This window comes from Hippocampus comes, unplaced genomic scaffold (assembly GCF_001891065.2).
Source record: "Hippocampus comes isolate QL1 unplaced genomic scaffold, H_comes_QL1_v1.1 scaffold248, whole genome shotgun sequence".
NCBI lineage: Eukaryota > Metazoa > Chordata > Actinopteri > Syngnathiformes > Syngnathidae > Hippocampus > Hippocampus comes.
In genome coordinates, this window is record NW_017806277.1 from 986,149 (window position 1) to 1,008,233 (window position 22,085).

The 22,085-nt window shown below is 40.9% G+C and overlaps 1 protein-coding gene across 1 annotated transcript; it reads left to right on the forward strand.

The window, feature by feature from the left end:
* Positions 1 to 151: 151 nt before the first annotated feature.
* Positions 152 to 19,783, forward strand: fez1 (fasciculation and elongation protein zeta 1 (zygin I)). Its single transcript, XM_019857736.1, has 10 exons — positions 152 to 448; positions 4,446 to 4,798; positions 10,854 to 10,941; positions 13,508 to 13,594; positions 14,319 to 14,484; positions 16,012 to 16,328; positions 17,854 to 17,934; positions 18,550 to 18,625; positions 18,699 to 18,764; positions 18,965 to 19,783. The coding sequence occupies exons 2-10, from the start codon at positions 4,476 to 4,478 to the stop codon at positions 18,979 to 18,981; spliced, it is 1,221 nt and encodes a 406-aa protein (XP_019713295.1). The 5' UTR covers positions 152 to 448; positions 4,446 to 4,475; the 3' UTR covers positions 18,982 to 19,783.
* Positions 19,784 to 22,085: the final 2,302 nt, after the last annotated feature.

A 22,085-nucleotide genomic window follows, 5' to 3' on the forward strand; every position in this document is an offset into this window, starting at 1 on the left:
AAACATCCCCTTCCCCCAAAGCCTCCCACTTCTTTCCCTCCTTCTCATTAATATTTGGGCACGAAAGCTTGCATTGAGGAGGTGACAAAGGGAGAGAGATGCAGGGAAGGAAAGAGCGGCGGGAGGGGCTGAGCTGATGTCGTCAGAGGCTCTTTGGTGCGCAGGCGCTGCGTGAGCTGGGCTGACCGCCTATTGATGGGAAAACAAGGGACTGGGGGAGGACAGATCAGGGCGGTTGTGGGCAAACGTGTGAGGGAAGGGATACGGACGGAGCTTCAAGACATCTCGATTGCCCTCACTTTTTTCAAGATTGCCTCTTATTTACTGTGGTTTTGAATGTAGCATCTGCTCCTCGGTGAGATTTGCAACAGAGCAAGGCTGAGACAGCGCCTATTCTTGCCTGAGAAGGTCCTGCCAACAAACAGGAACATCACATCCTCCACTGCAGGTAATCATCAGTCTGCTATTCATTTCACCATCAGCGGGCCGTGATTTTGGGATTCTTGTCCAACATCACCATCCGTCCATCGGGGGCCTTGCATCCATCATTCCCTCCATCTCTTATTCCTCCTTTATTGCCCCCCCCCCTTCCTTGTTCTCTCTCCCTGATGAGCTCATGACATACACTTGCGTGTCATCCATTACTACCTCCAAGTGACACCGTCATCCAAACACTGATTCAAAGCGGAATCCATCTTAGATGTTAGAAATGTACTGCACATATTAAAAAAAAAAAAACATCTGAATAATTTGACCAGTATTTCTAACGTAAAATTTTGCAAAAAAAGATCACTGAGATATGGCTTTAAATGAAAAGAGTTCACCATTATAACGATCCTTCAAGTAAAACAGGAGCTATCATTTAAATTCAAAAATCTGTCAAAGTGGTGGCGAGGTTCTTTTCATTGGAAACGGAAATGGGATGAGTGCTACGTCTACATCACTAGATCGGATCCACTTCTCTCTTTGTAAAGGCTCGATAGAAATCTGCTGGCAGGCATTCCAGTCACACACTTGGAGGCATGATATCTCAGACACGTGCATCATATGCTACATTTTCACCACTTAATGTACTGTGCGTATCAGTTTGATAGGTTTCAAATCGACCTGCGGGGATCGCCAGAATGGCAACAGTGTGACTGGAACCAAACAAGCCAAATTTATCCAAATTGTGTTGCATTTCTACCCTGCACATTGGATTCCTCACTTCCGCACACGCTCATTGCTCACGTACCGTAATAATGGAGAGCAATTAAGGCCACACCCCCTGCATGCACTCTGCATTCCTCCATTACAAAAAAAAAAATCCTACGCTTTCGGACATAGCAATAAATGAGGCCACACATTTGCACATCCTGTATGGCAGCGGTGTCAAACTCTTTTTTGTCGTGGGCCACATTGTAGTTACGGTTTGCCTTGAATAACTAGTTTTAAAATCAGAAGTAAAAAATTATGATTGCTAATGTAGATTACATATGACAATTTGAAATTTTGGTTCAGACTTTAGCAAGCATCATGGAACTTGACATGCTTGATTTGCTTTCGTGGGCCACATAAAATGATGTGGCGGGCCTGATCTGGCCCCCGGCCTTGACTTTGACATCTGTGCTGTACAGTATATTTAATCTACTCCATCCATCCATACATCCATTTTCTGATCCGCTTTATCCTCACAAGGGTCGTGGGGATGCTGGAGCCTATCCCAGCCGTCTTCGGAGAGTAGGACACCCTGAACTGGTTGCCAGCCAATCACAGGGCACACATTGACGAACAACCATCCACGCTCACACTCACACCTAGGGACAATTTAGAGTGTTCAGTCAGCCTGCCATGCATGTTTTTGGAATGTGGGTGGAAACCGGAGTACTCGGAGAAAACCCCCGCAGGCCCGAGGAGAACATGCAAACTCCACACAGGGAGGCCGGAGCTGGAATTGAACCCGATACATCTGCACTGTGAGGTCGACACGCTAACCACTGGATCACTGAGCCACCATATTTCATCTACTGTGGTAAAAAAAAATTCAAAATCAACTCTGACACAAAAAAAAAACCAAGGTATTCAACATGATTGTTTTTCTTTGTTCAAATAATCAAAGTTTTCCCAACCAAAAAAACACTTTTTTTGTTATTCATACCTGTGTGTCAACAAATGAAAAAAATAATATTTGTACGTGTAACTCTAAAATACATTTCAACAGTCCTAATACGCCATGTACTGTAAACTTCCTACTGGTACAACAATTAATCAACGAATTGAGAACTAATCGATTCTCCAACTAATCATCAACAATTTTGAGAATGAATTAAACGTTTCGAGAGATCGTTGAAGCTAAAAGTGTCCAAATTCTTAAAATTTCAGTCTCCCTCCATTGAATATTCTCTGATTACTGTGGTTCTCCATTAAATCAGAGTAAGACATTTACAAACATCGGCTTTTACTTTGGAAAATAACGTTCAACATTATTATGTATTTTGCATTTCATGACAAGTTAGGTACTAAACCAGGAACTAAATCATGATTTATAAAAAAAAAGAAATGTAGTATTTTTCATCCTACTTTTGAACAGAAACAGGGTACACAAACATTGGAGAGGTTAGGAGCATTTATGTTGTACGCCCCCACAAATAAAAGACTAATTTATTAATAAAGCTAAACAGTGGGAAGTTTACAGTAGCTTTTAAGTTAAAATTGGATTCCGCTTGGTTGTCTTTTAAGAAATGCATGGTGCAGGGTTATTACACTTAATTATGCTTAAAATTTTTGTTAACAAAATGAAATCAGGAAAATGCTTTAAAGAAAAAAAAAACTAACTGAAGTCCATTTTACATTTGTAAAACTAATTAAGACCATCGTTGCGAAAATGTCCTTCGTCTTAGTTTTTGTCAATTGATAAAATAGATGATGCCCGTGTTCATTTATTTTTATTATTCTTATCATTATTATTATTTTTTTTTTGTATCACTGTTCAGCCGTACGGAAGAAGGAAGGTCAAACTGTCATTTGGGAATTGTAGTTTACTTTACCTGATTACGCAATACTGAGTGACCATTTTTTTAAAATTTTCATCTTGCACTCGACAAATACTGCATATACCTGTATATATATATATATATAGTATATAAACTCATAACTAAAAGCAAGTATTGACAAAAACAAACAACGGAATAAAAACTACAATGAACTATCCAAAATTATTATCACCCTGGCATGGTGTGTACATGAATATTTACGTACATTTACAACAACACTGTACCATTTACCAGTACTGTTGAATGTAAATAGATGAAAATCCTTTCATTGAAGATGTATTTTGACAAATAATGTGTTCATGTTCCAGAAACGCATCGGTGAAAATTCAAGTCTCGGTACTTCATTATCTGCGGTTTAGCACAAAAGCCAATTAATTGGACTGACTCCCTTTGGGACATGGTCCCCTTCTGGTAGATCCACTTCCATTACCTCTTTGTCTAGACAACCACACACTGTGCCATTCGTCATTAGGTTTGGAAAGACATAATTTAGGAGACATCCGCTAAAACCTCTTTGCAGATCAGTCAGTTGAGCAGATGGGGACTGCTGACACAATTATGGTCTGATTTGGTGTTGTGGCACATCAAAGTAAAAGTGAATATCCTTGAAAAAAAGAAAGCAAAAAAGAAATTGTTGCATTTTACTTTGAACGTCCCTCTGTCCATCTTGGTCTAAGGCAGGGGTCGGCAACCCAAAATGTTGAAAGAGCCATATAGGACAAAAAAAAACAAAAAACAAATATGCCTGGAGCCGCAAAAAAAAATAAAAGCCTTCTATAAAACTTACAATGAAGGAAACACGTGCTGTATGTATGTAGGAGACTGGACGTCTCAGAATTGTTTATGGTATTCATTCCTTTGTTGTGTGTTCACAAACGCCCCCATAGAATTTATTTTGTAATTTCCTCGCTTGATTTTTTTGTTTTGGTGCATTATTTTCGCTTTTCTTAGTGTCAGTGAAGTGATCATTAATTTCCGTTTTTCTGAGGCTGTCTTTGAACGCCTCTTGAGTAGAACGAGAAGAGTGAAGGCACAGAGTCGGACGCGGACGTGTCTGTGTTTGTCGAGACTGTTAAAAGCATAAATAAAGTGTACGTTTTAAAAAACCAACACCACACTTCTCCTTTTTCGGAGCTGCAACATGTATCTATATCTATTTGAGCTATATTAGCCTACTATCAAAATCTTTTTCCATTTTCAAACATTTTTATAAAGCTTCAGGCAGCCACTAGATGTCGCTAAAGAGCCGCATGTGGCTCTGGAGCCGCGTGTTGCCAACCCCCGGTCAAAGGTGTACATCCTGGACAATAACGGACCCTCACTCCGACTGTATTTTACAGTAAAAAAATGGTCATTAAAACAGTAAAGCTAGTGCTGCTCTAAGACATTTGTATACTTGTGTATGTCCTGCAGGGCTCAGAAACTGACCCACCAGGGGATACCATGGAAGCCCCTCTTGTGTGTTTGGATGAGGAGTTTGAAGACCTCCGGCCTTGCCGTATCGAGGAGTTTGACCACCCGGCGCTCAACCACCCCTCTTACACCACCAGCACCGTCCCGTTGGTCTCCATCACCCGAGAGGATTTCTCCGAGCTGGAGAACTTTTCTGAGATGATGAGCTTCAAGTCGATGGAGGACCTGGTCAACGAGTTTGATGAGAAGCTCAACGTCTGCTTCCACAATTACAACACCAAGACCGAGGGCCTGGCGCCGATACGCAACCAGTCACAAAACCAAGAGGATGAGGAGCGGCTGCAGGATGAAGAGTAAGTGACCGCTGTGGATAACACGGTTTGTGACGCACAAACCTTGTCCTATTCTGTTTAGTTTGGTTGTCAAGAGCTCTATGCAACATTTTACAAAGTTCAGAGTTTCATCACCAGTATGCTGACACTGTTCAATTTTCCCCAAAAAGCCAGCGATGCCAAATTATGTGGATTTTTAAAGTTTTAGGATGGAATTGATTGGAATCAACTTTTTCATTGCGCATGATGCAAGTCGAGAGTAATGAAAGTCATTTTACAGTTTCAACACATCCAAACAAAACATGAAAAAGATGATACTTAAAGCAGGGAGACAGCAACGGGAATCTTATGGGTGGCTTGACAGCATCCCGATTTCTTAGAAAAAATGTGAAAAACACACAGGGTGAGATAGGCGGGGAAAAAAAGCAACCCCCAAACTATCCTCCCATAAGGGGGTACAGTGTGGTGTCCAGAAAAAACACCTCAGCAGTGACAGAAAAACAAAACAACAGCTCTCGAAGACTTGCACATGTCGGAGGAATTTTACATGTTACATTTGATGGGAGAAATGCAGAATTTCGCTAATTCAATGGAAGGTTAGGCTCAATAGGGGAATTTCATGTTTTTGGGAAGGTGGGGGGCAGCCCGGTGGTCCAGTGGTTAGCGTGTCGGCCTCACAGTGCAGAGGTCGTGGGTTCACTCCCGGTTCCGACCGTCCTGTGTGGAGTTTGCATGTTCTCCCCGGGCCTGCGTGGGTTTTCTCCGGGTACTCCGGTTTCCTTCCACATTCCAAAAACATGCATGGCAGGCTGATTAAACACTCTAGATTGTCTCTAGGTGTGAGTGTGTGCGTGGATGGTTGTTCTTCTGTGTGTGCCCTGCGATTGTCTGGCAAACAGTTCAGGGTGTCCCCCGCCTACTGCCTGAAGACGGCTGGGATAGGCTCCAGCACCCCTCGTGAGCCATAGTGAGGATAAATCGGTTCAGAAAATGGATGGATGGATGGGAAGGTGGGTTGGGACGTACTAACCAAAATTCATTCAACCTCATGGCTGTGAGGTGGACCACCAGTTCACCACCAGACCACTGTACCACTCGTAATGAGATTAACCATTGCAAAAGAACAGTATTACATTATTTACTTTTCTGCCACCCAGCAACTGCAGTTTACAGTGGACAGTACTACTCAAAAACTTAAGGCACAGTTGCTCATGCAAGAAATGAGAAAAGTGTCCAAACCTGGATGGGTATTTTATCTGCCAACTTGGAGATTCAGTGTTGGTCTATAAATGCTGATAAACATGAAAATGGGAAAATTGATCAACCTGTGCCAGGTATTGATCATTTGACCTTCGGGTCCTCGGCCAAGACCTTGCAGCTTTAATTTTGAACACCTTTTGCATTTTTTCAGTGAGCGGATTTGCACAATGACAGTCAAACTATGATAAACAAATCAACCAATATCAGAAGGAGACAATGTATGATGTAATGGTGGGTCCATTCCTGCCCTCAAGTATCAAGTCCTAACAAGCTTGCCATTTACACAATTAAACTTTTGAAAAATTCCAATGAGTCAGAAGTGGCAACCCCAACACCCTCTCTACTTCCCCCTTAATACTCCATGTTGAAATATTCACTGCGCAGTGTTGTGTGCTTTCCTTGTCTTTGGCTTGATCTGTCTGTCCGTGTCACATCCTCCCCCCTTGCCGCAAGCTTGAATCGTCACACTCTGTGGAGTGAGTGGGCAAATCGGGTTAAAAATAGCCTTGTTGTGGGCGCAAGGGAAAAAAAAAAGTGCTGTGGTATTTTTAAATGAAAGTCACTTATTATTGGGTTATCAAGCAGAGCGCAGATGAGAGCTGGGCAGTCTCATTCAGTTTATGGTCAAAGCATATACCGTATTTTTCAGATTATACGTCGCTCCCGATTATAAGTTGCACCAGCCAAAAAAAAAGCATAATTAAGAAAGAAAAAACATATAAGTCGTACTGGAGTATAAGTCGCATTTTTGGGGGAAATTTATTTGATAAAATCCAACACCAAAAACATACATGTCATCTTGAAAGGCAATTTAAAATAAAAATAAAATAGAGAACAACAGGCTGAATAAGTGTATGGTATACTATCGTTACATGACTGACATGCCTGGTGATGTCTGACATACATACCTGTCAACTTGAACGTTTTCCCCGTATTTTATGTTTTTTTAATCATTTCAAATCATGTTCGGCGTATTACAACTATTATACGAAAAAAAAAACAACAATTGTGAACTGATCTCACAAAGACCATTTTGGCTCAAATCCAGATCGTCTCACCTGCTGGTAGCCAACGACAATGCCGTCGTCGATCGCTACTATTGTCACGGCAAACCAGCAAAAGTAATCCTCAATCATATGTTTTTTTTTCATCGCTGCATATGGTCGGATTGATAAAGCATGATGTGAGCATGCCCGGTAAGCCGTTGTACGGGTTTTTGTTGCTTTGTAAGGGGAATCGGAATCGTTTATAAGGGCAGTTATTAGCCGAGGTTGACAGGTATGAATTGTCAGTAACGACATAACATATTAAGAGTTATTCAGATAACTCTAGCATAAAGAACATGTTAATAAGTTTACCAAACTATCAGTTTCACTCCAAATCACGAAATCCAATGAAATCTTCATCCTCGGTGTCACTTTTAAACAATTCCCCCAACTCGGGAGGTAGACGATGGCACCGCTTCCTCTTCTACGTCGCTTACGTCAGACTCATCGTCGATTTATCAACACAGGCCGAGAGCGCCCTCTTGTGGTTTAATGTGAAAATAACGTGAAATGACATAATCATGTGTTAATAATTTCACACATAAGTCGCTCCAGAGTATCAGTCGCACCATCGGCCAAACTATGAAAAAAAAGCGCCACACAGTCCGGAAAATATGGTAAACACACACACACACACACACACACACACACACACACACACACACACCCACACACACACGCCCGCCCACACACACACACACACACACACACACACACACACACACACACACACACACACACACACAATTATCTGTCTGGTCTGTCTATCTATCTATCTATGAATCGATATATATCGAGATATATTTATAATGTGATTATTATTGAATTATTTCTACAGTGAAACTCCTCTAGAACGAAACCTACATGGGCGAAAATACCCCCTTATGTGAAAAAATCTTAATGCATTAACACAATTCCCATTCTCCTGCCCCCCATACGACGAAAACCCCTCTGTTGCGTTATACGAAATCATTTTCTCTGCTCCAGCCTCACGAAGACATTCACTACAACGAAGTCTTATCCAACAGCGACCTCTACTGCTTCGTTCGAAAAAAGGCAACAGCAACCACCACACTGGTTTACAGAGTGAACGATGTTTATTTCTGTCACAGCTGTGAGTTTCCTGGACTCAACATACTCATAGCTGCTCTGCCATTGGCTTACCGAGCATCATCCTGGCCTCCGATTGGCCAAGAGGGACCTCACTGTCTATGTGTGTAGATACTGACGCTAGATCCGTAGCATCCGATTAGCTGCTCAGAGTAAATTGCTTATGGCTCGACGGACATTCAAATAAACGAACGTTTCCTCGAATGCTTTACTTACGTTATCATGCTAAAAAACACCCACGGGACGCTTCGTAGTCCTCGATGGCCATAGTTAGCTCTCGAACCGTTTTTGTGTTACACTTTTTCTACTGATGCTGGAAGAGGGGGTAAAAGTGATCAAAATAAAAGACGGAGCAAGCAAAATAAAATACATTATCCAAGAAATTGATGTAAGTGAAAGTGAATACTGATCGTAAATTTCGCAATTTCTTTCCCTTTTTTTCTTTCTACACTGACAATATGAAGTGTCAAATAAGTGTGTCCTCATACTTATGCACTAATGGAATAAAAATAGAGTACACATACGTTTGTGTGTGCGTGTACACATACGTTTGTGTGTGTGTGTGGGTGTGGGCATGTGTGTGCTTACATCTGAGATCAAATTTGCTACAGTGAAAAACCCCCTGTTGTGAAAAATTTCTTGCTGCAAACATGATATCGTTGTAGAGGAGTTTCACTGTATCTATTTATCTATCTAGCTATCACAAATTGCAACCGAGTTCACGAGACAGTTATTTATTTATTTACGAAGTAAAATCATGTCACGTATCCATTGCCTGCTGTGAATGGACTCGAAAGAGGGAAGATGCACTGGAAGAATCAAGTTAAATCAGCTGTTGGGTTGAAAAGTCAGAGATGTGGATTTTGGCATTAATCCTTTCAGATGCCCGATTAGAAACACAGATATGAGTGTGCATGATAAGCAGGCCAGAATATTAAACGGAACAACTTTTTTTTCAGTGGCAGCAAGCCAGCAAACACAGCAGGGCAGCTTTGTCACGTGCCGTTGCCCTTCCTCCTGTCCAAATGACTCCAACTTACACTGCATGCAGCCTGCCGTACGAGTGTTGCTGCAAACGATGATCCGTAACACTTCAGATGTCCTATTTTACTGACTTTTTGGAAACACTGGAGCCACTATTCTGATCCCTCCAGTTGATGTTGGATATCAGGATCATTTTGTTGAGATTTGTATAATATTTATAACAGGTGTCGCCTGGTTCCTTGCCTGATGAATAGAGAGGCCTCAAGCTTTTAGTGTCACTGCTGAAAGTTACTATCAAACATAACACGAAACATAATACAAAGAGAATTACATGTTGCGTATTTAAAACAACCAAGCAACTTTGCCTTGAAAATGCCCCCCTATCCGGATGCGAACAGATCATGGAGAACAACACTGATGGGCCGACATTGAGAATCGAGAGCTTCAGTATTTATTACCTTTAATGCAAATGACATTTGAACAAAAACAGTGGCGCAACACATGTAAACAGATAATATCACAATACTCACAGGCATCCTGTGTACTTTATCCTCTGCAAAAAGCAACTAATATTACGGCAAATTTACTGAGCCACAGTGGTTGTGAAACTATTCTTTATTTGCGTCTACATGACTGTATCATCATCCCCACCCCCCCTAAAAATTATTGTACAAACAGTGTAACACTGTACTGATCCCGAAATGTGTTTACACTTAACTTGTCATCTCATAATATACATCAATAATCATGCCCAAAGATGTACTTCACAGTCTGAAATTAACCTACATCCATCACTTTCTGTAGGCGTAAAAAGTGGGCTGACACCGGATAATAATTTTCATCAAACTCTGGCTGTAGTTCATGTTTTGTTCTTCTTTCAAATGTACACAGTGTCAAATTAAATAAGTGTTGCCATTTAGTGGTTGAGAGTGGAATCACACCTAATGCTGCAGGGGGCAGGGAGTGCCTCCAAAATTTTTGCTGTACAAAAAAAAGAGTTAAAAAAAGTTCTTCAAAATTAATCATCTCAAGGCACCATACACTGTGCTAAACCTTTTTTATGAGGTGGGTGCATGCCACCATGCTTACAGACTCTGTCGTGAGTTGAATAACGTCCACTGTGTGCCCGAGCCGAGCGTGGGCAGCGCCAAGCAAGTCCTGAGACAGCCTCTCAGTGGAGGAAGGGGGTGAAAGAAAAAAAAAGGGATAGCTCTGAAACAAAGGATGTTTCTCTCCCAGTTGATGTCATTCCTCCTCCAACAGATGCTTGACACTGGTGCTGCAGCAACCGCCGGCAGTGTTTTATGTGAGCGACATTGGGTACATTTCTCCTCTGCATTCCATCTCTAACAGTTTTGCAATGTTCATTTTACTCGTGTGCTTTGTTCATTTGCAGCCCACAGCTCTGCTCAAATGAAAATGCAAATGTTAATCTGTTAAATGTTGACCATTGAGTGAGCGTGCGGCAAGATCAAGAGCTAAATATACAGACTTGAACCGAGCAGAAAGCATCATGCTCAGCTCGTCTAATCCTGTTACGTAACGCTCCAGTTTAATCATGTGTTGACAAAGCAGCTTGAAATAGCCGCTTGAGAGTTCAAACTTGTAACTGTTCAGTAAGTTTTCTGCTGCCTGAGAGGAGCTTTTTCATGTGAATATTTCTGTTTACGTTGCAGTGTGTGGGACGCTCTAACTGACAATTACATAGCTGCATGGGACGGTGCCGACTCAGAGGGATTCAACGGAAATCTTTCTGACAAAGAGGTAGGTGCCTGTCACTGACAATCACATTTACACTGAGCGGTCACTGAAACCATTCACGTTTGTGATATTTTCTTTCTTTTCTTGAATTGAGGTGAGTGACTGATTACTTTCTGCTCCATTCTTTGCTATATCAGTTCGACTTTTCTGTTTGGTTACGCCAATAGCCGGGATATTGTATTAGTATGCCTTACAATCCGATGCACGTTATAATATAAGATAAGAAACCCTTTATTGTCTCACAATGGAGAAATTTGAAATGTACAGCAGTAAAGTTCGGAGGGAAGACGTAGAAAAAGTAGAAAAACAAATATTTGCTTGCGCAAAATAAGTTTTTAAAAATTAACTGTACACAGTACTGAATGCAATACAAAAATACAAAATATAAGATATAAGCATTTATGCAACTGTGTATGTGCTGCATCAGGTGGCTGTGCTATTTACAATGGGTGAGTGGGGGAGAGTCCAGGTTTTCTGGTGCATTTATTCAGTAGCCTGACAGCAGTTGGCAGGAATGAGCAGCGGTACCTCTCCGTCTTGCAGCGCGGGTGTATCAGTCTCTGGCCGAAGGAGCTGCCCAGTGCTGTCAGGGTGGCCTGGAGGGGTTGAGAGGGTCTGTCAATCATAGCGCTTAGCTTAGCTAGCATCCTCCTGTTGCCCACCTCCTCCAGAGTGTCCAGGGAGCAGCCCAGGACAGAACTGGCCCTCCTGACCAGTCGGTCCAGTCTCTCTCTGTCCCGGGCTGAGATGCTGCCTGACCAGCAGACTATGCCATAATGGATGGCTGAAGCCACCACAGAGTCATCGAAGGGCTCAATATATATAAAGTCATATATGGATCAATACAGTATTCTGATTTCTTGGACGTAGTATTTGAAATGTTCTGTCAAGCGCTTTGTTACAGCTGCAGCCAGTTGTGAAAATTCTCTCTCTCTCTCTCTCTCTCTCTCTCTCTCTCTCTCTCTCTCTCTCTCTCTCTCTCTCTATATATATATATAAAAAGCTGCATTGTTTTGTATTGTATTCCCTTTAGTGTAGCTCCATCAAGTAGATGCATAATGCAACCGCAGCCACTATTAAGGCTGCTATTCTACAGTGTATATGCCTTATAATGCGGTGCATTGTATATATGAAAACAGTTTTAAAATTGGCCATTCATTGAAGGTGCGCCTTATACTCTAACGCGCCTTAAAGTGCGGAAAATACGGTATTAATATTTATGTATGACTTCATGGACCAGTGCTAATTTCATGACAGCGTGAGATCAGTTGCTGGCTGGTCCATTCCTTGGGAAGGAACAGAATGATGCTGACACTTAACTTTCTCAACCAATCATTATCAGTCGACAATTCGTCTCCTTCCTCAATAGGATGTTACCTCGATGTACGGATGGATGATGGAAAGATTGGATTGTAGCAGTTTCAGGCAGCTTGTTGGATAGAATTTCAAGCATTGAAAAAAATAATAATATCTAAGCATCTAAGCAGGGATATGCATCAAACAGTTGTTTGGGACTGAGCAGCAAAGGAAGAATAAAAAAAAAATTATATCTACAGATTGTCAGAGATTTTCTCGGACAAAGTTAAAGAAATGATTCAGCACACAGGAAAATTGTCTTCAATATCGGTGGGAGCGGATCTCTGAGAGCGAATGACGGTAATTGCTCCGATGATCACACACTCGCTCTCTCTCCGCCGGTTCAAACTCTTATTGCAAAATACAAGAAAGACACTGCCCCCAAAATTTGCATACTGCGCCCCCCGGTCCGGCCCCTCGGTAGTGATCTGATCTACCCGAATACACAAGTCACAGACTTTGCTGATGACAAATGTCCACCTGGGCGCGACAGCTGTTCCCAAACTGTCTTTTGGTATTCAACAACCATAGATTTCTCTATCATAGATATCTATAGATCTATAGATATCTATAGATCTATAAATATATATATGTATAGATATATCTATCTATATCTATATATATATATATATATATATATGAATATACTTAAAAAATGTATCTGGATACAGATGATTTTATTTTGTGCACACACTGAACAAAAAACAAATTGAGTAAATTCAACACACGTTTTTTTCAGTGTAGAAATCATTTATCTGATCTCATATTTTATAATTTGCCTGTTTGATATTTTCAATTGTGAATGATCTCATAAAATTATTGTTTGATGGGCTACATACTAATAGGATACAATACATAAACGTTGACTGGGTTTTTATTTCATTTTTAATTATTCTGTTTTTTTTTTTTAAATGTAATTCCAAATGTTTATAATTTAAATGACTTATTAGTAAAATAAAACATTTTACTTGATTGAATTCATTCATTAACTTTTTGATGCATTGCCAATTTACAATCACACTAATTACTCATGCTATTATAATAAAAATAGTGAGCAAATGTATACCACTTAAAATGGGAAGGAATTCATATTTTATTTGTTAAACAGACAACAAAATGTCAAGTTTGACTTTTAAACCCTAAAACAGAGCTCATGTCAACCCAATTCACTCTTTCCACAACACCCTCTTCTATTTCCTCTCTTATTCTCCAGATCCATGAAAAGGAGGAGGAAGAAATGAATGAAAAGAACGACAATGCCAACTGTCTGAACGAAGAGCCTCTCATCACAGCAGATCAGGTGCATGTTTACGTTTGCGGCATCAATTCATCGCAGTCCAAAGGTGGAAGAGGGAAAATGAGCGACACACAATGCTCCGGAAAAAAAAAACCCAGAGTGGTCACAGAAATAACCTGAGTCTGCCAAAAGTAATTATCTATACGTCTATACGTATTTTTATGTTAAGTGGAGTCGTCTGCATCTGCTAAACGAAACAAATAATAATCCATCCATCAATTTTCTGAGCCGCTTTATCCTCACAACGGTCACGTGGGGTGCTGGACCTATCCCAGCCGTCTTCGGGCAGTAGGCGGGGGACACCCTGAACCGGTTGCCAGCCAATCGCAGGGCACACAGAGACGAACAACCATCCGCGCTCCCACTCACACCTAGAGACAATTTAGAGTGTTCAATTAGCCTGCCACGCATGTTTTTGGAATATGGGAGGAAACCGGAGTACCCAGAGAAAACCCACGCAGGCCTGGGGAGAACATGCAAACTCCACACAGGAAGGCCGTAGCCGGGATCGAACCCATGACCCCTGCACTGTGAAGTCGACGCACTAACCACTGGACCACCACAAATAATAATGTAAAAAATAATCAAATGCTGTGGCTTTTAAAATGAAGTCATCAGAAAGTAACTTTGTAACCCTGGCAACAGCCATAGACCGCAGATGGATGACTCAAGTATCCTCTCATTTCATTCATTCTTTGTGTGTCTTGTGTTTTTTTTTTTCTGCAAGGTCATTGAGGAGATAGCGGAGATGATGGAAAACTCCCCAGACCCTGGCGAAACTGAAGAAGAGGACGAGGAGGAGAGCAGCCGTTGCTCCTCTAGGACTCGCCCGTCCCTGCTGGAGGAGATCCGACAACTGTCCCAGGCCTCCAACAACAACTGCTCTTATGAAGGTGTAACCAACATTAACATTACTTCTCCTTACAACAGTGATTGAGGGTTGTAACAGTTTTTGATTTTTCATCGTCATTACGTTTTAAGATTTAATTTCAGTCGGTTTCAATTACTTTTTAGTGCAGGTTTGTTATTTTTAACCGTTTTTAAAAAATGCTTATTAGTTGTAGTATTAGTTTTAGGGTTTTTTTAAATATATGCTGTGTTTGTAAAGTGCAAGATAAAAAAAGTCATTTAGTATTGTTCCATAAAGGTAAACTCCAATTCCCAAAGGACCGTTTGACCTTTTCCTCTTCCATACAGACATACACCAATACCAAAATAAATATATTCAAAATGAACCCGGAAAGCTCCTGTGTGGTTTGAACTGACAAGGATGAAAACAATGGACATTATCTCTATAATTATAGTTAGCTTTAGTTAGTTTTACAAACATAATATGGTGTATCAGTTAGTTTACCTTGTATTCTTTTTTTTTTTGAAGTTTTATCCATCCATCCATTTTCTGATCCGCTTTATCATCACGAGGCAGTAGGCAGGGGGCACCCTGAACTGGATGCCAGCCAATCGCAGGGCATACACACTCAAACAACCTTCCGCGCTCAGATTCACACCTCGGGACAATTCCATGAACCTGCCATGCATGCTTTTGAATTGTGGGAGGAAACCGGAATACCCGCAGAAAACCCACGCAGGCACGGGGCGAACATGCAAACCACACATGAAGGCCTGAGCCAAAATCGAACCCTGCACCTCTCCAGGAAGGCCTGAGTCAAAATCGAACCCTGCACCTCTCCACTGTGAGGCCGACGCGCTAACCAGTTGACTTTGCAATTTTAGTTTGACTAATTTTGACTAATTTTGTTTTTGTTCACTATAATAATTCGGCAGTGGGATTCACTGTCACTATAAAGTGAATGCTGTCTTTATTGAACTTGCCCCCACCTGAACTTGAGCCCTGGCTTTACAAACATCTGTCACATAAGGGAGTCAAAGTACAGTGGAGGCAAAAGGCAGTTTGACAAAAAGCACAGGGAAACAGGCAAGGCAAGAGCTGGGTGTTCATTTCGAAAAATGAAGGTAACAGAGTAGACAGTTATGTAACTTTAATTCAACCATCCAAAAACGGAGGAAGTCAGACTCACCTCCACAGGTGACAATTAATGACTCCTCAGCCAATGTTTATTGGCTTTGACACCAGCAGCAGAATTGACGAGACAAGGACATAGCAAGCAGAAAGCAAAGGCATGAATAGGAAGATGTGATCGAAACCCCAAACTAAAAGATAAACAAAAACACAAAAATGACAGCCATTATTGTTGTTGTGAGGGAATGTGCAAGCCACTTGTCATATGATGCTGAGCTGTTACCCTCAGTGCTATGGTCAGCCAGGAAAACACAAATGCAGAGTAATTGGTCAGAAAGTATCACACTTGATCGATTTTGCTTTGCTCAAAGCTGTTTCTGTAGTGAAAAAAAACAAAAACATCCTCCTTTCCTTCCACATCACCCGTTCCATTCTGCAGGCCTGAGTTTGATGCCCAGTTCGGCGCTGGTTGAGCTGCTGCACCGCGTAGAAGCCGCGATCCGAGAGTACTCTGAGGAACTGGTCAGTCAGCTGGCGAGGCGCGACGAGCTGGAGTTTGAAAAAGAGGTGAAGAACACGTTCATCACCGCCCTGATCGAGGTGCAGAACAGGCAGAAGGAGCAGCGAGACAGCAGCAAACGCCGACGCCGGGATAAAGCTTTGAGCCTGCAGGGAGGAGTGGGTGCGGTGTCTGTGAACGCCGGCAACACTGGCACCGCTGCTCGCGTGGAGAAGACGGCAAGCATGCCTGTCAAGGTAAATTGAAGAATGCGTTCGGAGCTTACATTTCTATGTGGATGCATTTGTGTTTCACAACTTTGAGTCCTTTAAAAATTGTTGCCTACTCATTGTATGGAACATCTTTGTGTGAAGGCTGAAAGTCATTCCTATTTTTCTTCCACCCAGTATTTGAACAACTCCTTCCACATAATTCATCCGATTCTCATCATTTCAATTTCAACCAGTTCCAAAAATGCACACCTTGCAGGCAGGTGCTTTTCGCATCTGAAATATTTCCCACAAATTCAACACATTTTTTCATATAACATTCATTCTCAACGGGACATTCAACAAAACGGATTATTTTCGTTCCATTTGAAATTCAAAACATTCAGCTCATTCAATTCAGCTTGGTCACGAAGTCCACGACAAAAATACAGGGTTTATTCCTTGCAACCCGTGAGAACTGGTCCCACGAACATGAAACATACAAACAAGTGACATTACGTACCAAATAAAGACAACTACAAAGACAATTGATTGGTGGAAATCGCAGGGCACACGGAGACGAACAACCATCCACGCTCACATTCACACCTAGGGACAATTCAGTGTTCAATCAGCCTACCATGCATGTCTTTGGAATGTGGGAGGAAACCGGAGCACCCGGAGAAAACCCACGCAGGCCCGGGGAGAACATGCAAACTCCACACAGGGAGGCCGGAGCTGGAATCGAACCCGGTACCTCTGCACTGTGAAGTCGACGTGCTAACCACTGTATTACCGGGCCGCCGCATATATATATATATATATACATTCAGCACATTCAATTCACCTTAGGTAACAACATGCCAAATATTTTGCCAAACATTTTACCAAAATAAATAAATAAATAAATAAAATAATTCCACTCATTACACATCATTTAATGTCATTCAAAATCATTCCATATCTTTCAACCGTATACCACATGCAATCTATATTTTTTTCCCTTCAGCATTTCAGCATTCACATACAGGTACCTTTTCTCTAGAAATTGTAAATGTCTAGTTTATCTTAAATTTGCGATAATGTTTATTTCCTCCACTTACAAGTGTGTTAATGTGAACCTAAATATTCTGATTGCATGCTTAGATTCGAGAAAGGTGAAACCCGACTGCCAATGAGTTCCGGTCTGATAATGGATCTCAGGCCCATTAGCCTCTAAAGGATCTTCCTGGAATAATCTTTATGTGTAGGAGACATTTCTGAAGACAGTAACAACCCAATCAGTCTACGCTTGTCCAGATAGAGGGAAAACAAGCTAATGGGTTTTCCTGCTGTGCAAAGCAAAACATCTCAGCTAAAATGACTGCCTTGGATACCATTACGGAAGTCTTTAGAGTATCGATGGCTTCCACAAAAAATGTAAATCTCAGTATGCATCAGATTGTACACCAAGACACTTGCCTACCCCTCAGATTCTTCTAGAAACTAAAATACTTCTAATATTTTGTCGACAGTTTAATATCGATACCAATGTAATAGTCTGTGATTTGTGTGCATTGGTTTCGACATGCAGCGCTTCAGTATGGAGGGACTGTCCAACATCCTGCAGACGGGCATCAGGCAGACCTTTGGAAGCACAGGGAATGAGAAACAGGTAGTGTGTCCATGATGCAATTATTAAAAGTCTTTACAACTCACATTGTTGATCGAGTGAAACCAAACATTGCATACCAGGATGCATTGGAAACTATCTGTTGAGCAATAGACAAGTGAAAAAAAATATATATATATATATATATATATATATTATATGTGTGTGTGTGTATTAGACTTCAGTCTTCTTTTAAAATCATCAACACTTTCTTCATCTTGGTTATATTGTATTATAATTCCGTATTTTCCGCACTGTAAGGCACATCTAAAAGCATTAAATTTTCTCAAAAGCCGACAGTGCGCCTTATAATCCGATGCGCCTTATATACAGTATGAATCAATATTCTGATTTCTTGGACCTAGTATTTTAAATGTTCTGTAAAGCACTTTGTTACAGCTGCAGCGGTTGTGAAAGTGTGATATAAAACTGTATTATATTGTATTCCCTTCAGTGTAGCTCCATCTAGTGGAAGCGTAATGCTATGTCAGCCACTATTTTAGCTTCTATGCGCCTTGTATTCCGAAGCGCCTTATAATGCGGAAAATACGGTCTTTAAAATTGAAAGTGACTTCTTGACCAAATTATTCAGATCTTTACCTTTCACACTGTTTCTAGTATCTGAACACTGTCATCCCTTACGAGAAGAAAGGCAGCCCACCATCTGTTGACGACTTGCAGATGCTCACAAAAAGTACGTTTCAAGTCAAATGATAATTGTGTTCCGTATTTACTTCAAACATGGAATAACGTTTTTTGTCATGCAGTTCTTTTAGCCATAAAAGAAGACAGCGAGAAGGTGCCTACCCTGCTAACTGACTACATATTAAAAGGTAAAGAGATAACCAGCCCTAGCGACCAATTCAGGGTGTAGTCTGCCTTCCGCCTGAAGTCAGCTGGGATAGGCTCCAGCAACTCACCCATGACCCTCGTCTGGATAAGCAATGTTGTAAATGGATGGATATTTTTATTATCTGATGTTGTAAAAAATCCTTGGTGACCAAATTGAGTATCCATCGGTTTCTTTCTCCAGTCTTGTGTCCTACCTAAAAGCATCGTCCCAGGCAGGGGGGCGCCACAGTGTGACAGGGACCTCCTCCTTTTGCCGCTGGCCCGAGCAGCATGACCCTTGACCCTCCTCCTCGTTGACCATTATCCCGCAGCATCGACATCATTGTATTCACCTCACCTATGACGACTGCCTCTCGCTGAGCTCATCCTTCTCCCTCCTTGCACTTAATCATGCTTTCGCCAGCCACTGAAATATTCTAAGTGGGACAGCCAGACCCCTCTTTCAAAGGACTTCACAAATGGAGCATGACTCACTGTAAACGATCCCGACACCAGTAATGTGGTGTTGCTGCATTTTATTCCTCTGTTTTCGTTAATATTTATTCTCGTCATAATTCACGAGAGGAACACTGCATTCATAAACGACAACCCTCCCTGTATTGTTTCAATTAAAAGGAATTGATTTGAATACACAGGCCAAGCACTGTTTTCTGACCACTGTCGCGGAATGAGAGAACAACAACAATTCAGGTGCAGTGCATTATTCTTGTTTCCTGTTCCTTTATTTCACTGTGAAATCGCAGTATTTTGTAATCTCTTTTCATTTGTATCAAACCTTTGATAGAAAGTGATTTTTCTACTTTCGTTTAGTGTCACCAGAGTGACGGGCTGCCGTGTATTCCGTATGAATCCGTTCAAATGGACACGTTCCACATTTAACCTCGGATGTGGACCCTTGAGGTCGACTCGTCCAGGAAAAGTGCAAACATTCGCATATTGAGATGTGTAAATGAATCGTACATTGCTGAAGTGCAACTTCTAATAAACATGCTACCCTCAATGACGTGGTGCTGTTTTTATAATAATAATAATAATAATACATTTTATTTGTAAGCGCCTTTCAAAATACCCAAGGACACTTTACAATCAAAAGAGCAATAAAACCACAGATAAAATTATAAATAATAAAAGCAATGAGTTTAAACTGTATATGCAATTTTAAATGGGTGGGTTTTGAGATGAGTTTTGAATATAGGAAGAGAGTCAATATTTCGGATGTCGGGTGGGAGTGAGTTCCAGAGTTTGGGGGCAGAGCGGCTGAAAGCGCTGCACCCCATCGTGCTGAGACGGGCAGAGGGTACACAGGCGGATGAGTTCAGAGAGGTCAGGTGGCGCGAGGTCATTTAGAGATTTGAAAACAAATAATAGGCGGGGGGGGCAAGGTTATGGATGGCTTTGAATGTGAAGAGGAGTATTTTATGCTAGGTGAATTAATTATTTCAAGTTGCTCAACCTGAATTCATGGTATCGATGAGCACTTTTGAAGCTCTTCAACAGCAACATGTCGACCTCTGTTTCCTCAACAAAGGGAGAATACAGAAGTGAGTGTGCACTTATCGCTTTTATATTTCTTTTACAAATTTTAATCCCTTAACGCAGCAGTCCCCAACCTTTTTTGCCCCACGGACCGGTTTAATGTCAGACAATATTTTCAGCGACCGGCCTGTAAGGTGTGACCTTCCCTCCTGTGATTGTGTTTCAATTGTGTGCACATAATTTCTAACCACGGATTTTTGTCGAATACGACCATCGCCAAGAGAGAACCGGACGTTTTTACTTCTAAAACAAACCAAAAGAAAAATGCTGTAGTTAATACTGTATGACGACACAGCAGGCAAACTAGCAATACTCACAGGTCACTATTTTCCTCATCCCCGCAAACAACATATGAATATGAATGAACAAAACCGAAGAATGCCATCTACCGGATTCAGTACTTGTAATTGGTATTTAACAGGTAACATAGTAACTGTACTGTTTGGGGGGGAAAAATGCTTCAGAGTGTCTCAAGGTGTTGTCTAATGGGAAATGATGGACCTAAATGCGAGGAAAGCAGCCAAGAGTAGAAGGCAAGTGGAAAAAAAGCAAAAAAAAAAACCCCAAATATTCTACGAGAAGATGACGATACCATAGTAAGATACTCGACTCTGAACAGATTCATACAAAACAAATCTAACCCTGGACACAAAACACGGTCAGGCTGCATGATCAACCTCGATAGGTTGCAGGCTCATCAAGTAAATACACTGATGCCATTTAGTGGATGCCTCTCGTATCATTTTTAATTGAAAATATGATACAAAGAATTTATATAAACATTGATTATGGAGGATACAAGTACACATCTGTCGGACACTGAGACCACCAGTAGAAATAAATGCATTTGGCCACTTTTTTTTTGTCCCCAGTAGTCCTTCTTAGTTCATAGCACTTCAATTAAAAAAATAAAACATATAAAACCATTGAGTGTTCATATATGGTGCACATTATAATGAATTATATACGGAAACAAAAATACTTTTAGAGATATTTTAAATAAATTCTCTTGTTCATAATGCACAGTTCAGAATTTCAAACACTGACCTTGAATTGTAGCGGTATCAATAATCAAATTGTTCTCACCAAACATGATTTTCATTTTTGCACAACACCACAGATTTGAGATCCAACTTTTCACTTTCGGAAGGGTTTGTAAAATGCCCCTTTTTGTTCTCCTTGTAAATTCGTCATGTCTTGGCTTTTCGTGATCTTCAAACCGACAGTAGCAGAACAATAACGATTTGCTCCAGTGTGATGACGATACAGCATCTCAAATCGTTTTACATAATACTGTACATATTTAATACATTTTTTTTCACCAGATCAAAATTCAATTCTTTTATACCAATCTGAACAAGTTCAAAGAATGAAAAGTATGCAGACTGTTTTTCTTTGGTTCAGTATCCAGTGTTCAAGGCAGAAATAACTTAACACGTAATCCGAGTTTATACCCGCACACTATTGCCGATATCACGCTTTGCTCACTGTCATAATAACAAAAAGAAAATGAAATAAATATACCATATTTACATTTCTTGTGCTGCCTGCAACCTCAATCAATTCAACTTAACATTGTGTAGTATTTTTTTAAACTTAAAATAATTTCGAAATCATGTTGAGGGTGATCTGATTTTTTTTTTTTTACAACTGTGCTGCAATGGAATTAATCAAACATTTTAATGCCGAAAGGATTTATCGGTGCTATTTTTTTTTTTTTTTTTCCATTTCATGGCTTGGCTTCTTTAGTTTCTGACGATGTCTTT